The sequence below is a fragment of the Octodon degus genome, unplaced genomic scaffold, assembly GCF_000260255.1.
Source record: "Octodon degus isolate 3935 unplaced genomic scaffold, OctDeg1.0 scaffold00005, whole genome shotgun sequence".
NCBI lineage: Eukaryota > Metazoa > Chordata > Mammalia > Rodentia > Octodontidae > Octodon > Octodon degus.
The window spans coordinates 26,656,276-26,681,849 of NW_004524581.1; the positions used below are offsets into that span (position 1 = coordinate 26,656,276).

General features: G+C 49.5%; 1 protein-coding gene across 1 annotated transcript in view; it reads left to right on the forward strand.

The window, feature by feature from the left end:
* Nucleotides 1–633: 633 nt before the first annotated feature.
* The window catches only part of Cmtr1 (cap methyltransferase 1), a 51,535-nt gene continuing 26,594 nt past the window's right edge, over nucleotides 634–25,574 (forward strand). The window contains exons 1-9 of the mRNA XM_004624442.2: nucleotides 634–799; nucleotides 3,695–3,833; nucleotides 14,302–14,453; nucleotides 15,942–16,100; nucleotides 19,083–19,175; nucleotides 21,022–21,093; nucleotides 22,014–22,108; nucleotides 22,228–22,300; nucleotides 24,926–25,124. Coding sequence (XP_004624499.1) covers nucleotides 3,701–3,833; nucleotides 14,302–14,453; nucleotides 15,942–16,100; nucleotides 19,083–19,175; nucleotides 21,022–21,093; nucleotides 22,014–22,108; nucleotides 22,228–22,300; nucleotides 24,926–25,124 — 976 coding nt within the window. The 5' untranslated portion in view covers nucleotides 634–799; nucleotides 3,695–3,700. The remainder of the gene's footprint in view (nucleotides 800–3,694; nucleotides 3,834–14,301; nucleotides 14,454–15,941; nucleotides 16,101–19,082; nucleotides 19,176–21,021; nucleotides 21,094–22,013; nucleotides 22,109–22,227; nucleotides 22,301–24,925; nucleotides 25,125–25,574) is intronic.

Genomic DNA, 25,574 nt, shown 5'->3' on the forward strand with positions numbered 1-25,574 from the left:
GCTGCTTGTACCAACAAGATGGGTGGCAGCGCCATTCACTGGGCATCGATCGGGAAGAGTGTAAATGAACCTGAGGTGCAATTCGGATTTATGGGGTTTACAATGACCAACGCGACTCAGAACGTCCGACAGATTTACGAATTTCTTAACCTGAAAGTCAGAAAAGTTAAGATGACGGTATTAATTAGGTTAAGGTACTATAAGGTGAGGGCACCTGGGCGTTTACTGCTCATAATAATGGGGAGCGAGCCCAGGGCCTCCGCCCTGCGCTATAACCCCAGTCCTTTTTTGCTGTTTTATTTTGAGACAAGGTCTCGCTAAATAGCGCAGGCTGGGGTCGACATCGCGATTCCCTCGCTTCAGCCTCGGAGGGTTGGGATCACGGCCGAATGCCACCCCAATTTTCAATCGGTTTCCCTGCCCTAGAGCCGGAAGAGAAAGCGCTCGGTTACTTTTGGTTTCGCACGCAGTCCCCGCCCCCGGCGCAGGCCCTGCGCTCCGCCCCGCCGCGGAGGCGGTGCTGTGGGCGGGGCCAGAACCGGAGCGGCCTTTCCCAGGGCCCCGCGGCAGCCTGGGGGCGGGGCCTGGCCTGCCGTGACGTCACTAGCCTGCGCGTAGAGAGGGACCCGAGCGCGACGGCGCGGTCGGAGGACTGGGACTGGCTAGTGGGGAAACGAAACTAAGGCTGGAGGCGGAGGCTCTGGTCGCAGCCAAGCCCGGCCCGGTGGCGGCGGCGACAACAGGGTCTGCCTGACTTCCCCCCCTTTCCGCTCCCGGCAGCTCTGCCTCTCCCCTCAGCGTGAGTGCCGATCGCGGCCCGGGGGGAGAGAGCGGGCGGGTGCGCGGGCTCAGCATCCTCCCCTCCCCCGTCGCCTAGGCCCCTGCCCGCGGCCGTGGCGCCCGCCCTCTGGCCGCGATTCCTCCGGCTGCGGCTGGTGCACGTCTTGCGCACACGTTCGCGCGCTCAGCATTATGTTCAAGACCGGCCCGGGAGGACGCGGGTGCCTCGTCGTGTGGGCTGGGGGCTGGCTGGGCAAGAACCCCGGCCCAGTGCAAGGACCCTCGCCGGGGTCGGAGCCCTTCCGGTGGGGAACGAGGACCCCCCCCTTTAAGGTTCCTGGCTAGAGCACGTTCTTCTGGATTGTGTTGGTCCCTTGAACAAGGCAGTGGTTGGCTACGTGGCCTTCTCCTTTTGGGCTTCAGTGTTTTCCATTGGAAAATGAGAGGTTGGAGTAGATGACTTATTAGGCCCAAATCTAAGATGGTATGATTTAGGATCAGTCCTTGCTTCCCTCTACACAGCTGTTTCCTCTCTTTTATTTGCACTCACCTCTACACAGCCCACATCGAGTTTCTGGTGCTTCCAACCTCCCCTCAGAGTGGCTTAATTATCACAGAAGCGATTTCGCGTTTACTGTGCTGAGACACTGACTGTGATGGGCTTTCCTACAGCTTACCCTGCTCGCCTTTTGGGGGAGATCCGACACGCTGGTATAAAATGAAACGTGACTCGGCCTGGTGTCGCTTTCTGTTGGTTACTCTTCTGTTCTTCACCAGGCAGCCTTTGCCCGTGCCAGTTATGAGACTGCTTCCTTAGGAAGGATGTGATTGTGCATTGGGTTGACTGGCGAGAAGGGAAAGACGACCCAGGGCCCTGTCAGGATTTGGGCACCGGTGGAACTTTGAAATTGTTTGCTTGCTATCTGTGGCTGTAGTGATCCATGCCATAAGCACATATCTCCTCAAGGATTGCAGTCCAGCTGGTCACCCACTTCCCTTTGCACTTGTTTCTCATTTTTTGTCCGAGTTCTATAGTCTATAACCAACCAGTTGTGTGTAAGCTATGCTATATTCACTACTTTTCCTTAAGCCTTTAGGATCTCATGAGCATTTCATTCAATTTCCCCCCCCCCCTAGCTTTCGTGTGCGTGAGCATGAGTGGGGATGACATTGTACTTGTGTCTTTTCATTCTTTTTTTTGTCGAGGTAGGTGCAGGTTCCTGTTTTATTTTTGCCCATTGATTCTGAGGATTGAACCTAGGCCCTTCACAATCAGCTGTATTCCCTTGCTTTTCTTTTTAAATTTTGAGATAGGTTCTCACTGAGTTGCTCTGGTTGGTATTCAACTTGTAATCCTCCTGCCTCAGAGATTACATCACCGTACTTTTTTTTTGTGGTACCGTGGATTGAACTCAAGACCTTGTACTTGCCAGGCAAGTGCTTATTCTACTGAGCTATCTTCCCTAGCCCAACATCGCCATACTTGAGTCTCTTATTTAATTTAATTTATTTATTTTTGGCTTTGAGATAGGGTCTCACTATATAGTACTGAGTAGCTTTGAACTCACTTTGCAGCCCAAGCTGGCCTTGGACTCAAGTGTTCCTCCTGCCTCAGGCTCTGGAATGCTGGGATTATAGATGTGTGCCACCATGTGGTTTGCCTCTGCTCTTTTTTTTTTAAAATGTATTTAGTACAGGGTCTCACTACATAGATCGCACTTGTAGTGATCCTCCTGTTTTAGCCTTCCAAGTGCTAGGATTACAGACTCACACCACCACGCCCAGTCTCAGTTGCCTTCTTAGCACGCCTCAAGGGTAGGGCCAGCACAGCATGCTGGGGATCAAACCCTGGCCGTTGCTTTCTGCCTAAGCAGGTACTTTAGTCCACTGAGCTATCTGGCTAACCCTTCCTTCCTTTCTTTCTTTCTTTTTTCTTTCTTTTTTTTTTCCAGGACCGAGGATTTGAACTTGTCAAATTTTTGAGACAGGGACTTGCTGTGCAGTTCCAGCTGGGGTTGAGCTCACATTGTAGCCCTGGCTGCTCTTCAACTCGGAACCATCATCCTGCCTCAGCCTAGGGGTGTGCACCACCATGCCTGGCTGTCTCTGTTCTTAAAAGTATTGTTTCTAAGGGACCGAGGAGATGGCTCAGTAGAATAAGTGCTTGCCTGGCAAGCCCAAGGGCCTGAGTTCAATCCCCAGTTCTGGAAAAAAAAGAAAAAAAAAATGTTGTTTCTGTACCTCAGCCCAGGGATCTTGCTGTCTCCAATCCAGTATCATTCTCATTCTTCTTCAGTCCTAAGCCAACTAATGTGCTCATTCCTTACTGTAGGTAGAAACCATTTGTTCATATTTTCAGACATTATGAAGTAAATGAAAACCTAGTACTTGTATAATGCTGTGTAATCTCATATTTGTTCTCGTACCAGTGGCCCAGAGGCTTCCGATCTGAGGCTACCACGTTTTTGTTTTTTTTTTTTTTTTTGCGGAACCGGGGATTGAACTCAGGCCCTTGTGCTTGCCAGGGAAGCGCTTATTCCACTGAGCCATCTCCCCGGCCCCAAATGAGAACATGTTTGTTTTTGTTTTGTTTTGTTTTGTTTTTGTTTTTGTTTTTTTGGCAGAACCAGGGATTGAACTCGGGCTTTTGTGCTTGCCAGGGAAGCACTTACTCCACTGAGCCACCTCCCCAGCCCCGCTACCACGTTTTTGAGTAAAGCTGATGTTGTTAGTAACACCCAGGGCTTTGGCTCGCATTTCTCCTAGATTACATTCTGAGGAGGAGCTCTTTAAAAGTGCTGGCACTGGAAGACACTCAGAATTGCTAAATCTCATCCCACTGATGATTTATACTTGCTGTGATCACAGTGGCTCAAACCCAGGGGCAGCTGACTGTCTGGGTTTATTGTTGCAGTTAACAATGAAGAGGAGACTTGACCCAGAATGCACCGCTCCCATCAAGAAACAGAAAAAAAGAGTTGCAGAACTTGCCCTGAGCCTCAGCTCCACATCAGATGATGAGCCTTCCACTCCTGTCAGTCATGCAGCAAAAGGTATGTGCGCCGCCTGTGTGGCCTGAGGCCCCGGCCATCTGGTTATTTGAATCCCTGGTGCTTGGACGAGTGGAATACATCCATTGCCCCCTGGGGAGATTTAGACAGGTTCTGCATAGACTGGCCAAGATGCTGGCCATAGACTCTTCCATTACGCTGTGGGCCTTCGAAGATTGAGGAAACTTGTTTACATAAAAGATAACAATTTTTCCAGAATTGCCTCAATTCTACCATTGGTACTTTAGTAGGTGGCACTCTACTCTTGATGCCTTAAACTAGTTAGAAGCAGAGAGCATTGAGAGCTGTGTTTTAATGGCTGTTACTGGTCTAGGGCTATTAATGTAGAAGTGGGGGTCTTGGTGTGGCTGTCTGGCCTAATTCTCAGGTTTTCACACACCGTTTTCTGTCCCTTCAGGCAGAAACACTGGTAGTAGGGCACCACTGTGTTTGTTGTATGCAGGAAACTCAGAGGATTTCACTGGTCTGGTTGGAAGTAGCGTTTTGCTGCACCTGTTTTTAGGGTGTCCGACGCTCATAGTTTCTACAGAGGCTTTCTGAGAAGCTGAGTAGTGCTTGGTGCTTGCTGCAAGTACCAAGTGCATACAGGTGGCAGTTGGCCAACTGTGTTCATTTACAAGGGCTGCTGGTAACCGCTTACCACACACTGGTTGCTTGAACAACAGAAATTTATTCTCACGGTTCTGGAGACTGGAAGTCTGGGTGTTGGCAGGACCACAAGATCCATTGGTGGGCCCGTGGGAAGCCCCTCCCGACCACTGTGGCTGCTGCTGGTTGCTGGCATTTCTGGAGTTCCTTGGCTCAGACGGCAGCCTAACTCCAGTCAGCTGCTGCTGCCTTCCCTCTGAGCCTGTGGGTAGATTCCCTTCTTATAAGAGCATTGCTCTTTTTTTAAAATTTTATTTATTGCGTGTGTATGTATGTGTGTGTGTGTGGCCAGCTCAGCCCACCAGGGGGTGGCGCGGGCTGGCATGTGGTGCTGGGGGATTGAACTGCGGTCCCTGTGCTTTGCTAAGCTTGTTCTAAGTAGGTGCTTTAGACCACTGAGCCATCTCACCAGCCTGAGCATCGCTCTGTGGAGCTCAGTTTACATCTGAAAAGACCCCATTTCCGAATTAGGCCGTACTTCCTGGCTCTTGGTGACATGATTTTGAGGGGAGCCAGTGTGTGTAACCTAGTGTACCGGCAGGCTTGGAATTTGCATGCTCTGTGGCATCAGTGGTAAACTGGAATGAAACTTAGTAACAGATTGGGGACTGAAAGGGTGTGAAGCTTCCTCTGTGGTAGGAAATACAGTTTATTCACAGGCAGTAGTCTCACTGAAGGGCAGTTACTCATCTGTTACTGGGAAGCCGGGCCAGAAAAAAGCTTGACAGGTGGGCCAGCTAATGGAGCGTTTGGTGCAGCTGTGGTCCAGGCTGGACAAGAGACGCCCTTACAACTGTGTGTGTGGAGGTGCGGGTGCCTTTAAAGTCCTGGTAGAGCCGGGCGTGGTGGCATTCATGTGCTGATTTGTAGGCTGAGGCTGGAGGATAACTTGAGCCCACAAGGTTGAGATTGCCCTGGGCCACAGCACAAGACCTTGTCCAAAGAGGACCGGCCTGTCCAGAGTAGGCAAAAGTCTGCTCGGTTGGGGTTAAGTGGGAGAACAGAACCCTCCTGCGTGCATGGGTTTGGAAACTGTTCCGAGAGGGATTGGGCTTCTTGCCTGGAGTTTGAGCACTGTGTAAAGGGAGAGTCTCTTGAGTGGAGTTAGGGTGTTGGGAGAGATGCCCAAAGGGAGAAGGGGCGCATGGACAGTAAGGGTGGCCTGCTGCGGGAGGGATCAACTGCTGGGTGGACGTGGGGAGACAGCAGCTCTCAAGTGTGGGGAGACAGCGGCTCTCAAGCAACAACTCTGTGAAATAATGAGCGAACAGCTCCCAGGTAAAGGAAAGGCACTACTATCGTGCCTTGGTTCACGAGCTTAATTATTTCCAGAATTTGTTCCAAGACTTGGGCTGCAGCTGAATTGCAAGCACAGTATGTGCCATTGTATGTAAAGTTTAAGTACTTTGTAAGGAAACCAGTCTGATTTCAATTTCAAGATTTTAAAAATGTGACTGTGAATGGAGATTGCCCCCGCTGTGTGTACACAAATATACACTCTCCCTTTCATTTTACCAAATAGTTTTGACCTTTTCTGGAAGTGGCGCCACATGACTCAGGGCTGACTGTTGCTGTCGTGTGCCCGGAACAGAACTCAGAGGTAGCCAGTCTGTCGCGTGTGTCTGACAAAAGGCCAGCGGGACTTTTTCATTTTCAGGAAATGAGGCAGAGCTGAGGCTGACCAACACGGCTGCACTTCTCCAGGTTAACTTCTTTAAGGAAGAGGCTGCTGCACACTGATGCAGACCCAGCACCAGTCTCTAGACTGCTGTGTCCCCTCCCTCCCACCGAAGGGCCAGGGCTCACTAAGTGATTACTGGAGAGTTAAGAATGAGGGTGAGAAGGGCTGGCCAAATAGCTCAGTGGATTAAAGCGCCTGCTTAGCGCAGGGGCCAGAGTTTCCATCCCCAGGCCTGCTGTGCGAGCCCTGCCCCCGGGGCACCTAGGACAGCAAGGTGGCAATTGAGACTGGGTGTGGTGGCGCCCCTGTAATCCCAGCTCTTGGGAGGCTGTTAACAGGTGGATCACTGTGAGTCTGATCTAGTAGTGAAACCCTGTAGACCCTTCCCAAAAATACAAAAATAAATAAATAAATACAAATAAAAATGGGGAAGAGAGTCTTTTTTCCAGGAAGCTTAGCATGCCTTCCATCTTTCCCTTTGCCTGTGTTTTCTCTAGCCTGCACATAACTTCATCAAATTCTTGGACCTCGTGTGTCTGTGTTCCATGCGGACTCTTCTTAGGCAGCCCCTGCTTGTTTCTGCTATTGTGTCAGAGCCTGTGTGTCCCTGAGATGTGGCTGCAGCTTTCTTCTGAAGTCACTGGAGCAGAGCAGAGGTGTTTCTGTTCGCTCTGACCGCTTGCACCTGCACACATAAATAGGAGATTGAAAAGAGCGCTTAACTGAGGACAGTTAGAAAAACAAGAAGTTACTATGTGTTTGGACCTTGTTTTTTCTCTCTCTGCTAGGTCACCAGTGTGATGACTCATTGGGAGATGTATTTAGTTTAATCAGTTTGTTTATTTTACATTATTCACAAGGTGGCTTTCTTGTCAGCACGGCAAGTTGACATTTGGCCAGAGTAAAAGAAAAAAGGAATGTGTTCTTGGGCACTGTGGTGCCATGTCCTTTTGAGTTTTCAAATGGATATTGGAAGGCATTTCAGTATACAGATTTCCACATACAGATAAGCTCTTGAAAATTGGCTGTCACTTAACCATCTGAAGTAATGAGAGGTGGGTGAATCCATCTTTTGGGCCAGGGACCCTTCTTTCTAGGGTTTGCTTGTCCCGCTGGTCTAGACCTCAGGAAGATTTCTCATTAGCTCCCTCTCAAGGAAGTTGCCCTCTCCTCCACCTGGGCTTCTGGTCTCGCGCAAGTCACTGGAAGCTGCCCAGCTCCTTTGCTGACACCACCTGAGAAGCGCCTTCCCCTCCACCAGCTTTAATTCTTTCCTAAATAGGCTGTTTGCCCTGAAACACCATCGCTTTTCTGCCAGCCCAGATTCATGACCTTAATCAAAAACTTCCTTTATCGGTATCTGTTTAAATTGCTGTAACGAGTTACCATTTGTCTAGCATGAAGGAGAAATTGAGTTTTTAAACAGGAATGAGTGTGTTCCTCAGGAGTTGTCAGGCAGGATGTGATGTTTATTAAAATCCATCATTTATTCTTGTGTGCTGCTCACTCACCTTGGCCATTAGTGGTTGGCGTCGCCACTTCTTATGCGTTGTCACTGTCATTTTTAATCTTGGCACGTTTGCCCTATGGTTCTGTCACCATATGAACAATTTTGCCAGCGTCTGGGAAACTCTGGTTCCCCTGTAAAGTGAACCCTTCTTCAGAATGACTTAATAATGATTTTTATCGGGTAGAGAAGAAGTCCCAAATGAAAACCCTAAATAATGTTTTGGCTCTGTGGTAGGTTGTAGGAGGGGGACTCCTGGGGAGGTAGATGGGGCTGTCTCCCAGTTTTGGCAAGTTCTTAATGAAACTAATGATTTTAATAGGCTGACCTCATTACTCCTGTTAATTTACGTCCTCATTACAAAATTGTCTTCTTAGTGTTTGCTAAATTCGTACAGGTCTTGGGAAGCAAAACCTTCTCTATAGTTGCAGCTGTGCTATAGCTGTGATAGTTGTCTCCTCATCTGGATAGAGTGGCCCCAAAGGCTCAGGGGTAAAAATAAGTAGTGGCCCTGGCATTCTGTGGTCATTAGGATTAATCTGTGGACCTTTCTCCTAAGTCATGGCAAACTAGGAACTGGCTTCATATGCTGCATGAGAAATGAGCTTTGCTTGCTTCTCTGGTGCCCTTCTGGAGCTCCCAGGGAATTACCTAGTAGGGGATATTTTAGCTCCTGTCACCCCCATGCTCCGATCCTGGAAAGGGCTGCATGCAGTAACAAATGCCTGGGGAAGAAGAGGGGAGTGGAAAGTCTTTGTGTCACATTCTAATGGTGGAAGTTTGCATCAGAGTTGCCCCTGATTTACCTAGTGAGCCTTCCACCCAAATTTCTTTCATCATTTTTGCCTAGAGGTGTTAAAGAAGACAGAAGGAAAAACTTGCTCTTTGAAGGCAAAAGCCAGGAGCTCTGCGAGCTCAGGAATGGAATGGAATTCGTGCCATCCAGTTCTCACTGCTGGGGTGCACTAAGGTTCGCAGCCGGGCAACCTCCTAGAGCCATAGGGCCGGCCCTGGGCATGCTCCTGTGAGGCGGCCCGTTTGGTTTTCTTTGCGGGCCTTGGTACTGAACCCAAAGCCTTTGCATGAGTTGCATCCCCAGCCTTTTGTCTTGAGATCAGGTCCCATTCTGTTGTCCTGGCTGGGCTCAAACGTGCACCCCTCCTGCTGGCTCGTCCAGGGCTGAGCTTACAGGTGTGACTCACTGCCTGCTGGATGCCAGGGTTTCCACTTTCCGAGCTAGGCCTGTCAGTGTTCAGCTGCAGGATGGCGAAGTAGTGCTCTCACATTGCAGCCTCCGGGCAGCCAGGACCTGAGCCCCGGGTGCGAAGCAGGATCCTCAGGCTGTGCCTGCAGCTGCCCGGCTTCCTGGGACCACCTCGTTCTGGAGCAGGCAGTGCACATGGAAGGCCTGGAAGCACCTGAGAGCAGAGGACCCGCACTGCAGAAATGCAGTTCTGTGGTGCGTGTGCAGCGTCACAGAGCACACGCACCTCTGTCCTGTAACTGTAGGTGACGGATGAGGGCCTTGCCCTCAGAGCTGCTCCTCAATCTCTCTGGAAAGGAACCAGTCTCTTCCCCAGGCTAGGAAGAGTAATTTCTCAGTTTTATTTCTTGCCCTAATTTCCAAACTGATATATTTCTCTTTCTCACAAATGCAGAAAAGTGCAAAACAGAAAATGAGTATCACCTCAGCTCTCAGTTTCCATGGTTACTCATTGTTAATGTTCTGGGTCTTTCCTCCTGAGTGGCAACTCCAGCACACTGTGACGTGGGCTGCAGTGGTCCATGTAAGCAAGACAGCTTCTTATTAAGGGACGTGGACAGCCACCTTCACCTGCAGGGACAGATTTCATGCCTCTGTGAAGGGATCGTCTCAGCCACCTTTCTTGATAATGCATTAGAAATCAATTAGAAATCAGGATTTTGATTTGAGTTTATTCTGACTTTTTTTTTTTTTTTTTTTTTTTTTGGTGAACCGGGGATTGAACTCAGGACCTTGTGCTTGCTAGGCAAGCCCTTATTCTACTGAGCCATCTCCCTGGCCCTATTCTGATTTTTTTTTTTTAATTTATTATTACATTTATTTATTGTGTGTGTGTGTGGCCAGCTCAGCCCACCAGGGGGCGGGTCTGGCTGGCATGTGGTGCTGGGGATCGAACCGCGGTCCCTGTGCTTTGCCAAACTTGTTTCAAGTAGGTGCTTTAGACCACTGAGCCATCTCTCCAGCCCTATTCTGATTTTTTTTTTCAAGTATATTTGATTGCTTTTTTTTCTCCTCAAAATATTATACTCTTTTCCTTTAATATTTATTTATTTGTTACAGGGTCTCACTATGCATCTCTGACTTGTAGTGATCCTCCCGTTTCTGCCTCCCCAGCACTGGGATTACAGGTGTGTGCCACCATGCCCAGTTTTGGTGGTTGGCACAGTACTCCTGGGGTTCTGGGGCTGGCATGGCATGCAATACCAGAGATCAAACTTGGGTCCTTGCACTTGCCAGGCAGGTGCTTAGACCACTGAGTTACTGAGCTATTTCCCCAGCCCAGAACCCCAGGCGTGCCGTGCCAGCCACCGAAACCAGGCATGGTGGTGCATGCCTGTAATCCCAGTGCTGGGGAGGCTGAGACAGGAGGATCATTATAAGTCTGAGCTGTGTAGTGAGACCCTGTACCAAATAAATATTTAGAAGGTTTTTAACAAATACATATTTAGGAGTGGAGTTGTGGTAGAGTTCTTGTCTAATGTGGATGAGGCCCTGTGTTTGGTCTCTAATACTGAAATGAAAAGGCTTATTTACCTCATTTATTAGATTTTCAAGGTCTGTGATAGTTAACTTTTGCATAGTATCTTACTGTATGGAGCACTGACCTTTTGTAGAAAGGTCCTGAACCAGAGTAGGTGAGCAATTAAACCGTATCAGCATTCTGAGGCATGACATACCATATTTTAGCCCCCAGGGCTGGGGTGAGATTACAGTGTATAGCTCCAGGAGGTCCTAGCTCTCCGGTTGGGTGTCCAGTAGATAATCCATCCCAATCCTTCAACTGGGGAGAAGAGGACTGAGAGAAGGTCTTGCTGTGTAGTCCAGGCTAGCTTCTAACTCACAGTCCTGCCTCAGCTTCCCGAGTGCTGGGACTCCTTGTGAGTCTGTCCCTGTTGCTCAGCTTGATGCTTAAACATTTGAGGGCTGAATGTCTTGTACTATTTTTATGAGGAACACTCCCCAACCCCCCTTTTTTCTTCCCCAGTCCTGAGGATTAGACCCAGGCCCAGGACTTTTACCCTGAGCGATATCCCCACCCCTTTTAAAAGTATTTTATTTTGAGACAGGACCTTGCTAAGTCACTAAGTTGCTTAGGCTGGTCTTTAAATTTAGGATCTTCCTGTTTCGTTGTCCCAGAGTGGTGAAATTACAGGCGTGTGCTGCCATGCCTGGCTGTATGGGGAGATGCCTTTTCCCCAGGTTTTCTGTTTTGTTAGTGTATGTGTGCAGCACACACCGGTTGCGTTCCTTGCAGGAGTCAGCGCAGGTGCAGAACACGCGCCAGTGCTTGTCTCTGTTCCTCTTGCTCCTCTGCCCCCTTCCCTTTTGCATAAGATCTTTTCCCTGTTTTCTATTCTTTTTTGTTTTGCTTTTCATTTATATTTTGGGTTTCTCAGAGAAACCATGCACTATTTAATATTTAAGCTCGTGTGTCCAATTTAGTTCACTTAGCATCATGGTCTTACAGTGCATCCATTTTCCTACAGATAACTCAAGTTTATCCTTCTTTGTGACAGAGTAGTGCTCAGTTGTATATAAACACTGCACGATCTTTATCTGTCTGTTAGTGGATGTATAGGCTGATTCCAGGCTTTAGCTGCACTTTTTTGTTGTTGTTGTTTGTTTGTTTTGTTTGGCAGAACCAGGGATTCAACTCAGGCCCTTGCTCTTGCCTGGGAAGTGCTTATTCCACTGAGCCATCTCCCCAGCTCCTAAAATTTTGTCAGTTGCACTTTGTGTTTTTTTTTTTTTGGCGGAACTGGGGATTGAACTCAGGCCCTTGCACTTGCCAGGGAAATGCTTATACTACTGAGCCATCTCCCCAGCCCCCAGGCTTTAGCGATTGTGCATTGTGCTGCCTCAAACACAGGTATGTGTTTATTACAGTGTGATATCTTTTAATTCTTTCGGGAAGATGCCTAGAAGGGGATGAGCTAGATTGAATGGAATGCCATTTTAGCCTTTTGAGGACTCTGTAAAACTGATTTTCTTTTTTTTTTTTTTTTAAACTGATTTTCATAGTCGTTGTACTAGTTTCCATTCCCACCAACAGTGTAGAAAGATTTGTATGAGGAAATATTTTAAGGACCTGCGTACCATAGTAGGTCCTCAGGAAGGTGATACTTGGCTAACAAATCTTGAAGTTCACTATGAAAAGCACTTAATTTCTGCTAAATAAAAAGCTTAGACTTGTGTTGGTGTTACGGAGTTGACTGTGACAAAATCCCTGCTGTCTAGGGATGACCATGTACGGGGCGAGGGTAACTGGCTGGAAGGCAGTATGACAGTGCTTTGCTGGGGCTGTGACTGCCCTCAGAGGGTGCAGTGGGGGAGAGCCTCGCCAGGGAAGGCTTTCTTCTAGCCTTGGCCCCTGGCAGTTTGTTCCAGCAGGAAGGGGATGGATTAGTGCAGACAGGCTGCGGAATTGGAATGGATCTCAGGCTCTGCGTGAAGTGCACGCCGCCTCCTGCGGCTGCCCTCACGCTTCTGCACCGCCTCCCCACAGCAGCCTCCCTTCTTCCCCTACCAAACTGTATCAGACTGCAAAGTTATTCTTCCTTCATATGTAGTTTAAATTTTAATAGCTAATATATTTACAAAGCTCATAATTTAAAACTATGCAAAGATAGCCATTATAAGCTTGTGATATAAAACTATATAAATGAGATTTCAGTTCTCTCACGTGTTCTAGGTAATCATTTTGGTATTTATGTTTCAGCTCCTACGTGTGTGGAGAACCCCTTTAATTGGTTTTGTATATCTTTCCTTTCAAAGCTCAATTATAAAGCAATTACATGAAATGAAAATACCTATTATTTTCCCTTTTTACTACACGAGAGCCAGGATGCTGGCCTCATATGGTATGTTTGGTTCAGCATTCTGAGACAGGGTCTTGCCATGGAATTCGGTTTGGCCTTGAAGTCACCATGTAGCCCAGATTGGCCTTGAACTCATGATTATGATTATGCCATCATGCTTGGCTTCATTTCTTATTTATTTATTTATTTATTTATTTATTTATTTATTTTGGCGGAACCGGGGATTGGACTCAGACCCTTGCACTTGCCAGGCAAGTGCTTATTCTATTGAACCATCTCCCTGGCCCCCTTTCATGATTTTTTGACAGTGTATCTTGGTGGTCTGATTCAGTGTCCCTACCATTATTTCCTGTTCTGCATTCTGTCTGGTTTGCAACTGACTGTTTTCCATGTGGATGTGCAGACAGTGTTGACCAAACTTTTGAGATTGTCTTTTCCAGTTTCAGATGGGTTTGTCCAAGTAACTCCCTGAGAAATTACCAAGGGTTGATGTTGCTTTCAGGGTCTCAGAGAGAGAGGGAGAGGGAGGGGAAGAGGGAAAGGGGAGGGAGAAGAGGGGGAGGGAGAGGGGGGTGGAGAGCTGTCCAGACTGAAGGACGTCTCACTTGAGTAGGAGACAGGCACTCAGCCCTTCTAGAAGCTGCCCAGGTAGTCTCAGTAGGAGTCTTTGTCAACAAAGGTGACATTTAAGTCACTTGGGCTAGCAGCTCCCTTCTGTTTCACATGGTGGCTGTCTTGGAGGTCTCCCCACATCCCTGTTCTCCTACTTCCTTTCCCATGCCCTGCCCTCTTTGCCCTTTTGCTTATTATTTTAGCTTTTGAGATGGGGCCTCACTTCGTGGTTCAGGTTGGCCTTGGACTCGCTGTGTAGCCCTCAATGGCCTTGAACTTTCGGAGATCCTCCTGCCTTAACCTCCTCCGTGCTGGGATTACAGGCTGTGCCACCATTCCCAGCTTCTTTTTCCACTTGTTCTTCTCCTGCTTTTTTTCCTTTGAGTCTGCTTTTTCTGGGGCTGGCGTGCAGGCTACTCTGTTCCCTCTAAGCTTGAAGAACTTTAAAAGCAAAGAGAACTAGTTAAGAGAGTAAACAATCAGAAGTGGGTACTCTGCTGATCAGATGATTGAAAATGCTTGGTGTCGGTGTTGGGAAATTAAATCAGAGTGGGAGACGTGACAGCATAGCCTCTATAGATACAGTTTGTGTTTGACAATATACGGTACTTTCAAAGCGTAATTTCATTTAATCTTTAAACAACCTTATGAAGTAGTAGCGGCATTACCGTCCCGCTTTCGTTGTGGAAGAAATTTAAAGGGTGGAGCGCTCTCATTGTTTCATACTTTGTGGAGCTTTCAGTGGCCAGCTCGATTACTGTTACTGCTAAGAGTTAGTCATAGGCAGTGACTGGACTTGACCTGAGTCACTCAGTGTCCTTGTGTGGGCCGTGCCTTTACTGAACCTGAATTGAATAAACAAGGCTTGGACTTCTAGAGGCTCTTGAACTCACCTACACATTTCCCTTTCTCTTTTCCAGTTTCTGCAACAAGCCTCAGTGAGTCTGACAGTGAGAATGAAGGGAAGCCATGCAGCTCTGACTCTTTCAATGATGTGTTCAAAGCAGACTCACTCGTGGAGGGAACATCTTCTCGATACTCCATGTACAACAGCGTCTCCCAGAAGCTCATGGTACGCCAGCGCTCAGACCTCATTTCTACCTCATTTTCGTGGCTGCCACCGCAGTGTAAGAGAAGGGAGTGTGCATTGGAATAGAAAGAGGAGGAGCTGGGGCATGCGTTTCCTCGCTCTCCAGCTCCTGAGGTGTGGTGAGGTCACCTTTTGGAATCCCCACTGAGGAGTCATTGTAAGCATGGTATTAGTGTGTGGAAAGGCTTCCTGCTGTGAGCTTCTGCCTTAGTGAGTGGCCTCAAAAGGAGTACCTGAGCTCCTGTTCACACCTAGGTACCTAAGAGAAAATGGCCTGCGAGGCCTGACTCCCTTCACCAGTGCTCCTCCCCACTGGGGTGTCTGAGGAGGAGGTGGAAGGAAGCCCTCCCTTCTCAGCAGAACTCACGGGGTGCACAGAGGTCAGCGAAGCCCCCAGCCACCTTCACGCTGCCCTTGGAAGTGCCATCGTGATGGCTTCATTTTCTGTGGGCCTTGTATAAGAGTGACAGTTGCCCCTGCTGAAGTCACAGGTCAGAATTTAGTTTGGTGACCCCTGGATCTGGGCCTTGAGCCTTGTGGCACAGTCAGCCTCTGTCACTTGGGGCAGTGATCTGGCTGCTGTAGATTCTGTCCAGCTCTGCAGCTGTATTGCTGCGTACAGAGGGACTGGCTTTTATCTGGATTGGAGTCCTTTTATGAGATAAGAGTCTCTGTGGTTTGAGATTTGAGTCTTTGATCTTCGGAGTACATGGGCCTGGGGTCACTCTGCAGTCCAGCTTGTTCTTATTGAAAGCTGTGATTTTTTTTTTTTTTGAAGTGCTGGGAATAGAACTCGGGGCTTTTTCCCTGAGCTACATCCCCAGCTGGATTTTTGTTCTGTTTTTGAGACAAGGTTCTCGCTAAGTCACTGAGTTTCTCCAGACTGGACTGGAGCTTGTGATCTTCCTGTCTCAGCCTGCCAGAACCCTGGGATTAAAACGTTGTGACATTTAATGGTGTTTCTGTCCCAGACTCTGACTATTCTTTCCATACCCGAGTTTAAGAGGAAGCGAGGTTTTCAGTTAATCTCTTGATTAAATGGGTCCTGCCAGCCCTCATCGTCCTCAGTAAAGCTGTTTGAGTAGCTGCGCTGGAGTAGAAGTCACCATTGAAGCTGTCCCATTTTAAATTATGCTTTCTATCAGCCCTGCTCTGAATCTGCTTTGTAGTTAATCAGACAAATTAGCCGGAAGGCTGAGTTGTGCAAATGTCCAGTGAGATTCATGAAGTACTTCTGGTGCTTTTAATTATGGCTTTGGCACGTGCTCTCCCATCCATCAGCTTCGGTGTCCTAGACTTTCAGCTCCACCTATGGTTACCCTGTGATTTGTGTGCCCTTTGCCTTCCTTAGGCCAGGGGCCAACTTAGGCCTCACATGTTTATTCCAGGCTTAGCGCAGTGTCTGACATGGGACAGGACTAAAGAAATCTCTGTTGTGCTAAATTTTGCTCTATCACTTGTCTTTTTCAGGCCAAGATGGGCTTCAAGGAAGGAGAAGGCTTGGGTAAATTCAGCCAGGGTCGGAAGGACATTGTTGAAGCCTCTAATCAGAAGGGTCGGAGAGGCCTGGGCCTGACTCTGCAGGGCTTCGATCGGGAGCTGAACGTGGACTGGCGAGATGAGCCTGAGGTAACGGTCTGCAGTGGGGAGCAACAGGAGGCTTCCTGAGTTTTTGGAGGTGTGGCTTTCTGAAACCCTGTTAACAAACTGGACTTGGGAGACACAGTCTGAGCAGGGTGCTGAGGTTCTTACAAGGAAGGTGTTGGGGTGTCTGAGTGGAGCACGGGATCCTGGGGTTGATGACATAGCAGTTTGTTTCCTATGTCTGTAGTAGGAGGAGATGCAGAAGACAGGGTTTGCCTGTACAGGGAGAGCACTTAGTACACAGGTACAGCTCTGCATTAGAGCAGGAAGAAACCTTGTGAGGCAGGGAGCCCCCCAGCTGCAGGGATCTAGGCAGCCAGTGAGCACCCCTGAATGGGGGCTCCTCCTCACCACCACAGGGAAAGGCCGTCTGGGCTGTAAGCAGGTGCCAGGGCTCGCACTGCGGCCTGTCTGCCTTGGGTTTAGTCTGGTTTCTACTTGCAGATCTGTTTATTGCCTGACAGAGAGAAAGGCTGTTACTGTCCTTTTTATAGCACAGACATGTTGAAATTTTATCTTACTTATTTTTTTTTTTTAATTTTTAATTTTTTTTTTGCTCCGAATGCCTTCAGGGCTGGTTTGGCTGGCTTGAGTTGTGGGGATCGAACCTCAGCAACCTGAGCCTGACTGCTTTGTTGAAGCAGCCACTTAAAGAACTGAGCTACGGGGCAGGCCCCCATCTTATTTATATCTTACATTATTTCACAAAGGAACTGATGTAGGTAATAGTAAAAGCATCTAAAAATAGTGTTGAGAGTCCCATTGTAGAACCAAGGCCAGTGCCAGTGGAACACAAATATTGAGGCTTGTGCCTTGTTGCTGTAGCTGAGCTTGAGACGTGGCCTGAAGACCGGGAAGCAGCTGGTATTTGTCTCCCGCCATTCCAGGTCAGGGGAGACCTACTGAGGCTCCAGAGTGTGTGCTGACGCTGGCTCGGGAGCTGCTGGGTCTGAGCTGTTCTGCTGGCTGCCTTGGTTGGGAGGAGGGGGAGGGGCCGGCAGAGGAGCAGAGGAGACTGAGAGCAGCTGAGGACTTGGAACTGGCTGCTGGATGTCGGCTTTTGCCCTGGAAATGCTGTACCCAGAGCTTTCTTCATCCTCAGCTGTGCGAAAACAAGCACATTGCGTCTGGAGCATTTCAGTGGGGCAGGATTTGAATAGACTTGGTTCAACTTAAATCTGAAGCTTGCCCGTACAGTCCCTGATCTTAATGGAGAGAGACAAGGGTTAGCTTGCCCCAGTTCGCAGTGACCACAGTTCAGTTTTGCTCTTAAAGATGAGTGGCGAGTGAGTAAGTGGCCCCGCTGTAGTTGGTAGTCATTTTCTAGGGCAAATGAGTCTGGGTGGTCTGGCATGAGTGTGAATGTCCAGTCCTGGGGTCACTGCAGGGAGCACCTGCTCACAGCCCTGGGGTTCAGAGTTTGACTCTGGAAGTCTATGTTCAGACTTCCATCGGGAAGCCGAGTGGATATGTGCTTCACTTTTCTGCAGTTTGTAATTTACATTTATGGTTAAAGGTGGTGGATTTCATCTGGAGAAAGCCTGATTTACTGCCAAATTCATGGACAAAGACTTCAGTAATTTTTTCTTTTCAAATTTTCTCAGTTGATGGAGGTTGGTCTGCCCTCAAAACCTTGCTTTGTGGTGCCATGTTATGCCTTTCAGAGCGTGCAGTATTACCTTTAATCACATCGCCTCCGATTGTAACGGTGCCTCTCTCCTCCACACTTGCTTGGGAGGCCGTCTGTAAAGCCACCGTGCAGATTTTCGAAGGCTTCTCTAGCCCAGGGCCTCGGTCCTGGTGCACAGTAGAATCCCCTGGGGACTTCAAGAGCCCTACCTGTCCCGGTCTGGGAGCGGCAGAGTTATGCAGGCTGGAGTGTGGCCCCGGTGTCGGGAGCTCTGAAAGCTGTGCAGGAGAGTCTGGGGGTGACCAGAGTGAGCTGCCTGTTTTCCTATCAGGGAAAGTAATAGAAAAATCGAGAGGAAGCAGCCATTACAGATCCCACTTTCTGCTGTCTCGGCCTGGTGGAGGGGGAATGCTGTTTATCAGTTTTGGGGCTAGTTTGCAAATAACAGGTTGGAAGGCACCAGGAGGTGAGACTTGCTGCCTTTTAAGTCTTCCTGATGTCACTGCCTTTCATAAACTGCCACTGAGTGCAACAGCAACTTGCTAACGTCTCTGTGTCCTCACTGTTTTGATTTTTAACCCCTTGGGTTAAAGATCTGTCTTAGTTACTTTCTTTTTTTTTTTTTTTTTTCCTGCTGGGTTTTTTTTGGTACCTAGGATCGAACTCAGGACCTTGCACATGCCAAGCAAGTGCTTATGCCACTGAGCTGTCTCCCAGGCCCTGTTACTTTCTTGTTGCTGGGACAAAATACCAACAGCTACAAGATTAAGGAGGGAAGGTTTATTTTAGTTTAGGATTGGTGGAGGTTTACATCTGTCTAAGCTGTGTGGCAAAGGGGCGTGGCAGGGCGGACAAAGCTGGAGTGCTCAAAGCGGGATGCTTAGCCCCCTCCCCCACCTGGCTTCACCTCCAGCATCACACCCAGCTCTAAGCCTGTCATTGGACCGATCCATTATCACACACCCATGGTCCAGTCACCCCCCCCAAAGCTCCACCTATGAGGCTTTAGGGTGAAGATAGGTACAGGCTGTCACAGGATCTGTCTTATTTAACTTTCATTCAGAACACTTATATGTGCTAGGCTTGCATCAAATAAAATTGGAACAAATGGGAGACACCTTGAGGATCTGAAAGTTTCTAAGGACTCGCAGAATTGAGCTGCCCTTCAGAGTCAGCCTTCTGCAGCCTGGCACTTGCTTCTCGTAGCTGAGCACTGCACTTGGCGCCAGCACCTTTGGTCTGAGTTTCTCTGGGTTGTTTTGGGGGAGCCCTGGTGAGTTGGGGTAGAGATCCACAGATCTGACTTAGCTAATTTCCTTGACTTTGTTTTTTTGTAGCCCAGTGCTTGTGAGCAGGTGTCGTGGTTCCCAGAGTGTACCATGGAAATTCCTGACACTCAAGAAATGAGTGATTGGATGGTCGTTGGAAAGGTAGGATTTCAGGAAAACGTGCCCCACCCTCTGGGTCCGCTGACTTTTTCCATCCTTAATTTTAATGTGTGAATGTTATTTGCAGCTTAAGAAAAATGTGGCCCAGCATGGTGGTACATGCCTAGAATCCAGCAGTCTGGGAGGCTGAGACAGGAGGACTGCCAAGTTCTAGTCCAGCTTGGAAAACTCAGGGATACCTGTTTCAGAGGGGCTGGGAATGCAGCTCATCAATGTGAAGGCCTAGGGCTTGATCCCCCATTCCTTAAAAAGAGTGAATCCAATCATCCCAACAGGAATGAAGCTGTGTCACAGACAGTGCTTAGGTCTCTGTGTGTGTACGCTGGGGGCGTGGCCCATGGTTTTCCCTTTCTACTGATTTAACTTGAAAGGCAGACAAACACTGCAGTTCCCATCCCTTCCTTTGGGTACTTCTTGGAGTGGCTTATCCTGTCTGCTGGTCCTGTTTCCTGCTAGGCGTGGTTCCAACATAGAGGAGAAGATCCTGTCCCTGTCCTCAGAAACCTGTGGGGTTGTTACAGTGTAACCTCATTCTGGAAAATTGTGTAGATAAAGTAGAAGGCTGCTAAATCAGTGTTGTCTGGAGAGCTGCACTCAGTGCAGGGCTTGGCGTGTCCACAACCCTGTTGAGCCCGCAAGGACGAGGTGTCTTTCCCATGGTATGCTCCCATTGTTCCTCAGGTGGAGTGGCCAGAGGGTTAGATGTGTGGTATCACAGCTGATTGACAGGCAGGAGCAGTAAGTCTTGTTCTCTCCAGCCAGACACTGAAGAAATTTAGTCAATGGAAAATAGAACTACTCTCCTCAGCAAATTTTTATTTATTTATTTATTTATTTGGCAGAACAGGGTGGGGATTGAACTTAGGCCCTTGCACTTGCCAATTTTTTATTTTTTGAAATAAAGCTTATAAAATACAAATATTTATATTAATGTAGCACATTACTTTTTTAAGCTGAAATAAATATCAAATGTAATTTTACAACTGAGCTGGGGCTGGAGAGATGGCTCAGTGGTCTAAAGCACCTACTTAGAACAAGCTTAGCAAAGCATCAGGGACCGTGGTTCGATACCCCAGCACCACATGCCAGCCAGCCCCGCCCCCTGGTGGGCTGAGCTGGCCACACACACACACCACACACTCTCTCTCTCTCTCTCTCTCTCTCTCTCTCTCTCTCTCTCTCTCTAATAAATAAATAAATGAATAAAATTAAAAAAAAACAACTGAGCTATCGGGCAGGCCTCCAGTCAGGAATGCAATTTTAATTTGTTATGAACATGAATGTCTAACTCATGAACAAAAGCCATTTGGAGTCCTCAGTGTTTTTCTGCAGCACTGGGGATGGAACCCTGGACCCTGCACGTGTGAGGTGGGGGCCCTGCCCGAGCCCCTGCCGGCCCGCTGAGGCACAGAGCCTGGGCAGCACTGGTGCAGTGCTCCTGTCGCCCAGGCCGGGCGGACCCTACAGCTCTAGCCTGGGTTTCCACTGCTGCTCCTTCCTCTGCACTGCAGCCCTGCTCTCCTGCCCTGTGATGCAGGCGCAGGCTGTGCCCATGTCTTCTCCCTATTAGCTTTTCCCAGCCTCGGCAGTATGTTGGGGCTGGTTTCCATATGGCATGCTCCTCCAAGCTCCCTGGGGACCCCTTCATCCCAGAGCCATCTGGAGTATAGCCAGCGGGCCTCCGGTTGTCTCACCCGCCCCTCAGGGACTGCTGCTTCTCAGCTGGCGGGCCTGGAGCGCCTTCCTGCCCTGCTCCCTCGGAACCCTCATTACTTCCATCGCCCCCATCCCAGTTACACCAGGTCATGATTGTTTCTTCTCCCTTTAGAGAAAGATGAAGATTGAGGACGAGACGGAGTTCTGTGGGGCAGAGCTGCTCCACAGCATGCTGCAGTGTAAGGTGAGGCCTGCTGGGGCCTGTGCATGCTTGTGAGGTCTGCTTGTGTGCTCAGCTGTGGGGGAGCTGAAGCTCAGCTGTGTCCTGAGGGTGTAGAGACCTGCCACGCGTTCTTTTCCATGGTGAATGCTCACTTTGAAGAAATGGAATCAGCGATCGAGAAAGGACTTCTTGGCCTCACTGATAAGTTTATTGCAGTCCCCAGAGGGCGTTCTTTTACTAGTAGACAGACCTGGATTCAGACCCTAGCTATTCTGCTGTGTGACCTTGGACCAGGTGGCTCAGCTGAGTATTGGTTTCCTCTACAAAATGGGGAGAAGCTTCTTAGCTGAATGCTCTGGAAGTTAAATGAAGTAGTGGGTGTGAAGCGCCTGGGCGAGTGTGGCCTCCCCGAGGCACCTGTTGGCTCAGTCTTGGGTCAGGATGCTTGTGCCTGAGGCAGAGTGAGCCGGGGAAATGAAGCTTCATGCCAGCCTCCTGGAGCTTGCTCTTTGCAGATGTGGGCTCAGGAGTGGCTAGGGAAAGTGAGGAAGCTAGAAGGGGTTGGGGGGCTCCAGGGGGCATTAGAAGCTGCAGCAAACCCTCCAGGTGCGTGCCTCAGCTGAGCCTGGGCATCAGGTGTGGGTTTCCCACCAGTTGCTGCTGGTGCAGGGAGATACTTCCTGTGAGGTTTAGCAATGCCAAGAGGCAGCTGCATGTGCAGCAATAGGCGCCTCTGTGTTTTACCACTTTACAGGTGAGGGAATTGAAGGTCACAGTGATTTAGCATCTTGTCATGGGTCATGTGGGTCATTTCAGAGCTAAATGCAGTAAGAGACCAGTTTCTTGAGGGCTGTGAGTCAGACACTGCCAGTGTTGAAGACCCCTGGCCTCTCCAGAGGGGCTGGGAAGTGTTTACCTGGGCTTCTGGTGTCTTTGGGCAGACTGTGTTTGATGACCTGGACAGTGAGGAGATGCGGCGGGCTCGAACCCGGGCCAATCCCTACGAGATGATCCGAGGAGTCTTCTTCCTTAACAGGTTTGCCAGCTTTTCCCTCTCCATGTCCCTCCTTGACACGCACTGTGCCACTGATCCTGGGAGCCTCAGCTCTCTGTATCTGAAACTGAGTGGTACTTTTCTGTCTGGCTTTGTTGCAGGGCAGCGATGAAGATGGCTAACATGGATTTTGTGTTCGATCGCATGTTTACAAATCCCCGGGACTCTAAGGGGGTGAGAACTCGTGGTGCCGAGCGGACTGACGCTTCAGCGGCTCCAGGACTGCCTTTCACTTAGTGCTGGGAGGGCATCCTGCCCTGGCCGTGGGATGTGTTTGGCTTTTCACTCCCCAGACAGGGTCCTGCGGTGCTCCTGGGGTCCCAGGAGTGCACACATGCCACGTGTGCTTAAGATCTGTTCTAGCTGTAAGAGTTCTGCTTTCCAAGCGGCCGCTTACTGTTTCTGTCTCTTTGAGCAAGCTTTGCGTGAGATCGTGATTATACGGCTTTGGCCTTTCAGAGAAAGTGGTGGAGCGAAATGATTTCTACTCTGCTATATCTCATTTCTCTGAACCCCAACATTCCATAGTGATGGTGGAAAAAAGGAAATTTTATTGTAGAATTCCTTCTGGGTTGGAAAGCATTTTTTACCTTTTTTTGGGGGGAATCATTTTGAGGCAGGGTCTCACTGTGCAGCTCAGACTGGCCTTGAACTCACAGATACCCTTCTGCCTCAGCCTTTCTAGTGCTGGGATTATAGGTGTGCACCACCATGCGTGACTTTGAAAGCTTTTTTATCCAGTCCTGGAAAGTTAGTTTTGTTTGACAATAATAGGGCCAGGAGACAGCTGCCCCCAAACCTGTTTCTGCTTTGCTCATACTCACGCTGCTCCCTGCCCCGGGAACCTTAGCCCTAAGTTCTGAAATGTGTGAAGGTCCCCCCACTCAGCCCCTGCTGGCTCGCTCCACTGCGTGTTGGCCCTTCCAGCCTTTGCTCATTTTTCTTTCCCAGGGTTCCCTCCGTATCTTCCAGGACCAGCAGGCAGCACAAAAGGGCTCTTGGAATTAGCATCTTGAGAAAATTAGATTGATATAATGTTAATTTAATTTTCTGAGCTCCCAATGATTTCCTCTAAACCCCTGCCTGGTGGAGGAGCCCGTTAAGCTGATGGGAAATCTAGGCATCATTTTGGTCGTTTGAATGCAAACGCCTCCAGCAGCTGGTATTTGGTTATTGTCTTTTCCTGTCAGGAAAATGAAGTGGGCACCGGATTTTACCGTTCGGGGCGAGGGTGGAGATGGTAGTTACATGGGAAGAGGCGGCTGTGTGTGTAGTACTCGAGGCAGCTTTTTGACCTGAATTGATCATTAGTGGCTGCGGACAATTCCCCTTGCAGAGATCTTTCTCCACACTCCACTATAAGAAGTAATTTCTCCCAAGCCCTGAGTGTTTTTATCTCTGTGTTCCCCTGACGACTAGGGTGGCAGCCAAGCCCAGCAGGCCTAGTGGTTTTTTTGAGGCCTGCAGGGACTCCAGAGCAGTTCCTAGCAGTGGGAAGCTCGCACCAGGCTTGCCAGGCTCGCTGGTTCCTGGTTCGGCCAGATTAGATTGAGAACCAGACAACTGGATGGGAGGCGGGTGTGGAGAGGGTGGGGTGTGGGGACTGAGGGGCTTTAGAGGTCTCTGGTAGAAGGGGAAGAAACCCAGGGGGGAGAAGAAAGAGCTGTATCAAGAATTGGAAGAAAGAGGAAGGAAGGGAATTAAGGTCCTTGGGGGATATGGAAACGTGTTAGAAGCTGCTGCATTGTGTGAGGGATTTGTGTGCCTGGGAATATAGTTGAGGAAAACATTGTGAAATACTGTATTGGAAGACACGCTGAGTGTAGATCTTTGATGTTTGTTTTTTTGGCAGAACTGGGTATTGAACTCAGGCCCATGTGCTTGCTAGGGAAGCACTTATTCTACTGAGCCATCTCCCCAGCCCCTAGTGTAGATCTTTGAGTTTCAGTCATGTCTCAGAGAAATTAGATAGCATTTACAGGCATATGAGAGAGAAAGCGAGGGAAAAGGACAAGAGTTTTGACCCTGAAGAACCTCACCCTCTCTGTGCCTCGTCCACCCCAGCCTCAGGTGCCTGGCTTGAGTGGGGGGTGGGGAGGTGAGGCAGAGCAGGAAGACCAGATGCCCTGTGGGTCTTAGGTCAGCTCCTGTAGCAGAAAGATGCTGCTGGTGAAATCTGAGTGAAGTTGTGTTCCCTGTTAGCGATGTACCTATGCTGGTTTCGTCATTTTGCTGGACATACCATGCTTGTAGAAGGTGCTCACGAAACTGGAAGCTGGGGGGCAGGGATAGAAGCTCTGCACTAGCTTGCCAACCTTTGTTTAAAATTACTCCAGAATAAAAAAGCTAATTGAGGGCTTTAAGCAGTGCAGCAAGGAGCTAGGGAGAAGAGAAAGGCAGAGGCTGTGGCCCACAACCCAGGGCCTGAGCTTGGAGGGCTGACGGAAGCCCCACACTAGGGTGGGCCAGGATTGCCGAGCTCTGTGGCCAGACAAGGGGGCTTGTGAGTTAGCTGTGCTGCAGGCCTGCCGAAGACGGGTCCCTCTGGCTCTTGGCTTCTCTCTGTCTGTAACATGGGGTAAGCAGCAGCTGCTTGCGGCTGTGCTTATCCGAGCTGGAGCTAGGCCTGGCGGTGTGCAAGGTGTGTGGGGGTTTTGGGGTGAGCTGAGCAGCTCGCAAGGGCGGTGGTCTGACAGTATGTGTTCTGGGCTTGTGGCCCGGCTGGGTTTCCTCCTGTGTTCTCTTGTCCTCATTGAGCCATCTTCCCATCCTTTCCGCATCCTCTGCTTGCTCCTGCAGATGCCATTGGTGAAGGACCGGAACGCAGAGCTGCTGTATTTCGCCGACGTCTGTGCAGGCCCGGGCGGCTTCTCCGAGTATGTGCTGTGGAGGAGGAAGTGGCATGCGAAGGGCTTTGGGATGACCCTGAAGGGGCCCAACGACTTCAAGCTGGAGGACTTCTACTCGGCGTCCAGTGAGCTCTTTGAGCCCTACTACGGTAGGAAGCTGGGCGAGGGTGCCGGGAGGTGTGGCACTGCCCAGGGTGTAGCTGCTGTGGAAAGTCGTGTGTGCTTTCTCGGCTCTCTCAGCTTGGGATTCATGGTCCCTGTCATCAGGGTCAGGGTGAACCTTTGGGAGCAGTCAGAGATAGAAACAGCCCGCTGTGACACGGTGCCATAGGTTCACCACCACTGCTCTGGACTGTCCCATTTTACTCTAGCCCTGCAGCCGCAGGTCAGACCCTTGGTCGGGTAAACGCTCCCTTGCTGGAGCTCTTTCCTTGTGACAGGAAGTGCTGAGACTGCCTGGGCTCTGGCTGAGAACTGGCAGGGTTATTATAGACACCCACTGTGCCTGTCTGCAGCCGTGTGTCCCCACTGTGGTGTGTAGTTGGAGAGAGAAAATGCAGCCCCCCCCACCCCCTTCCCTCTGCTTCCTCATTCTTGTG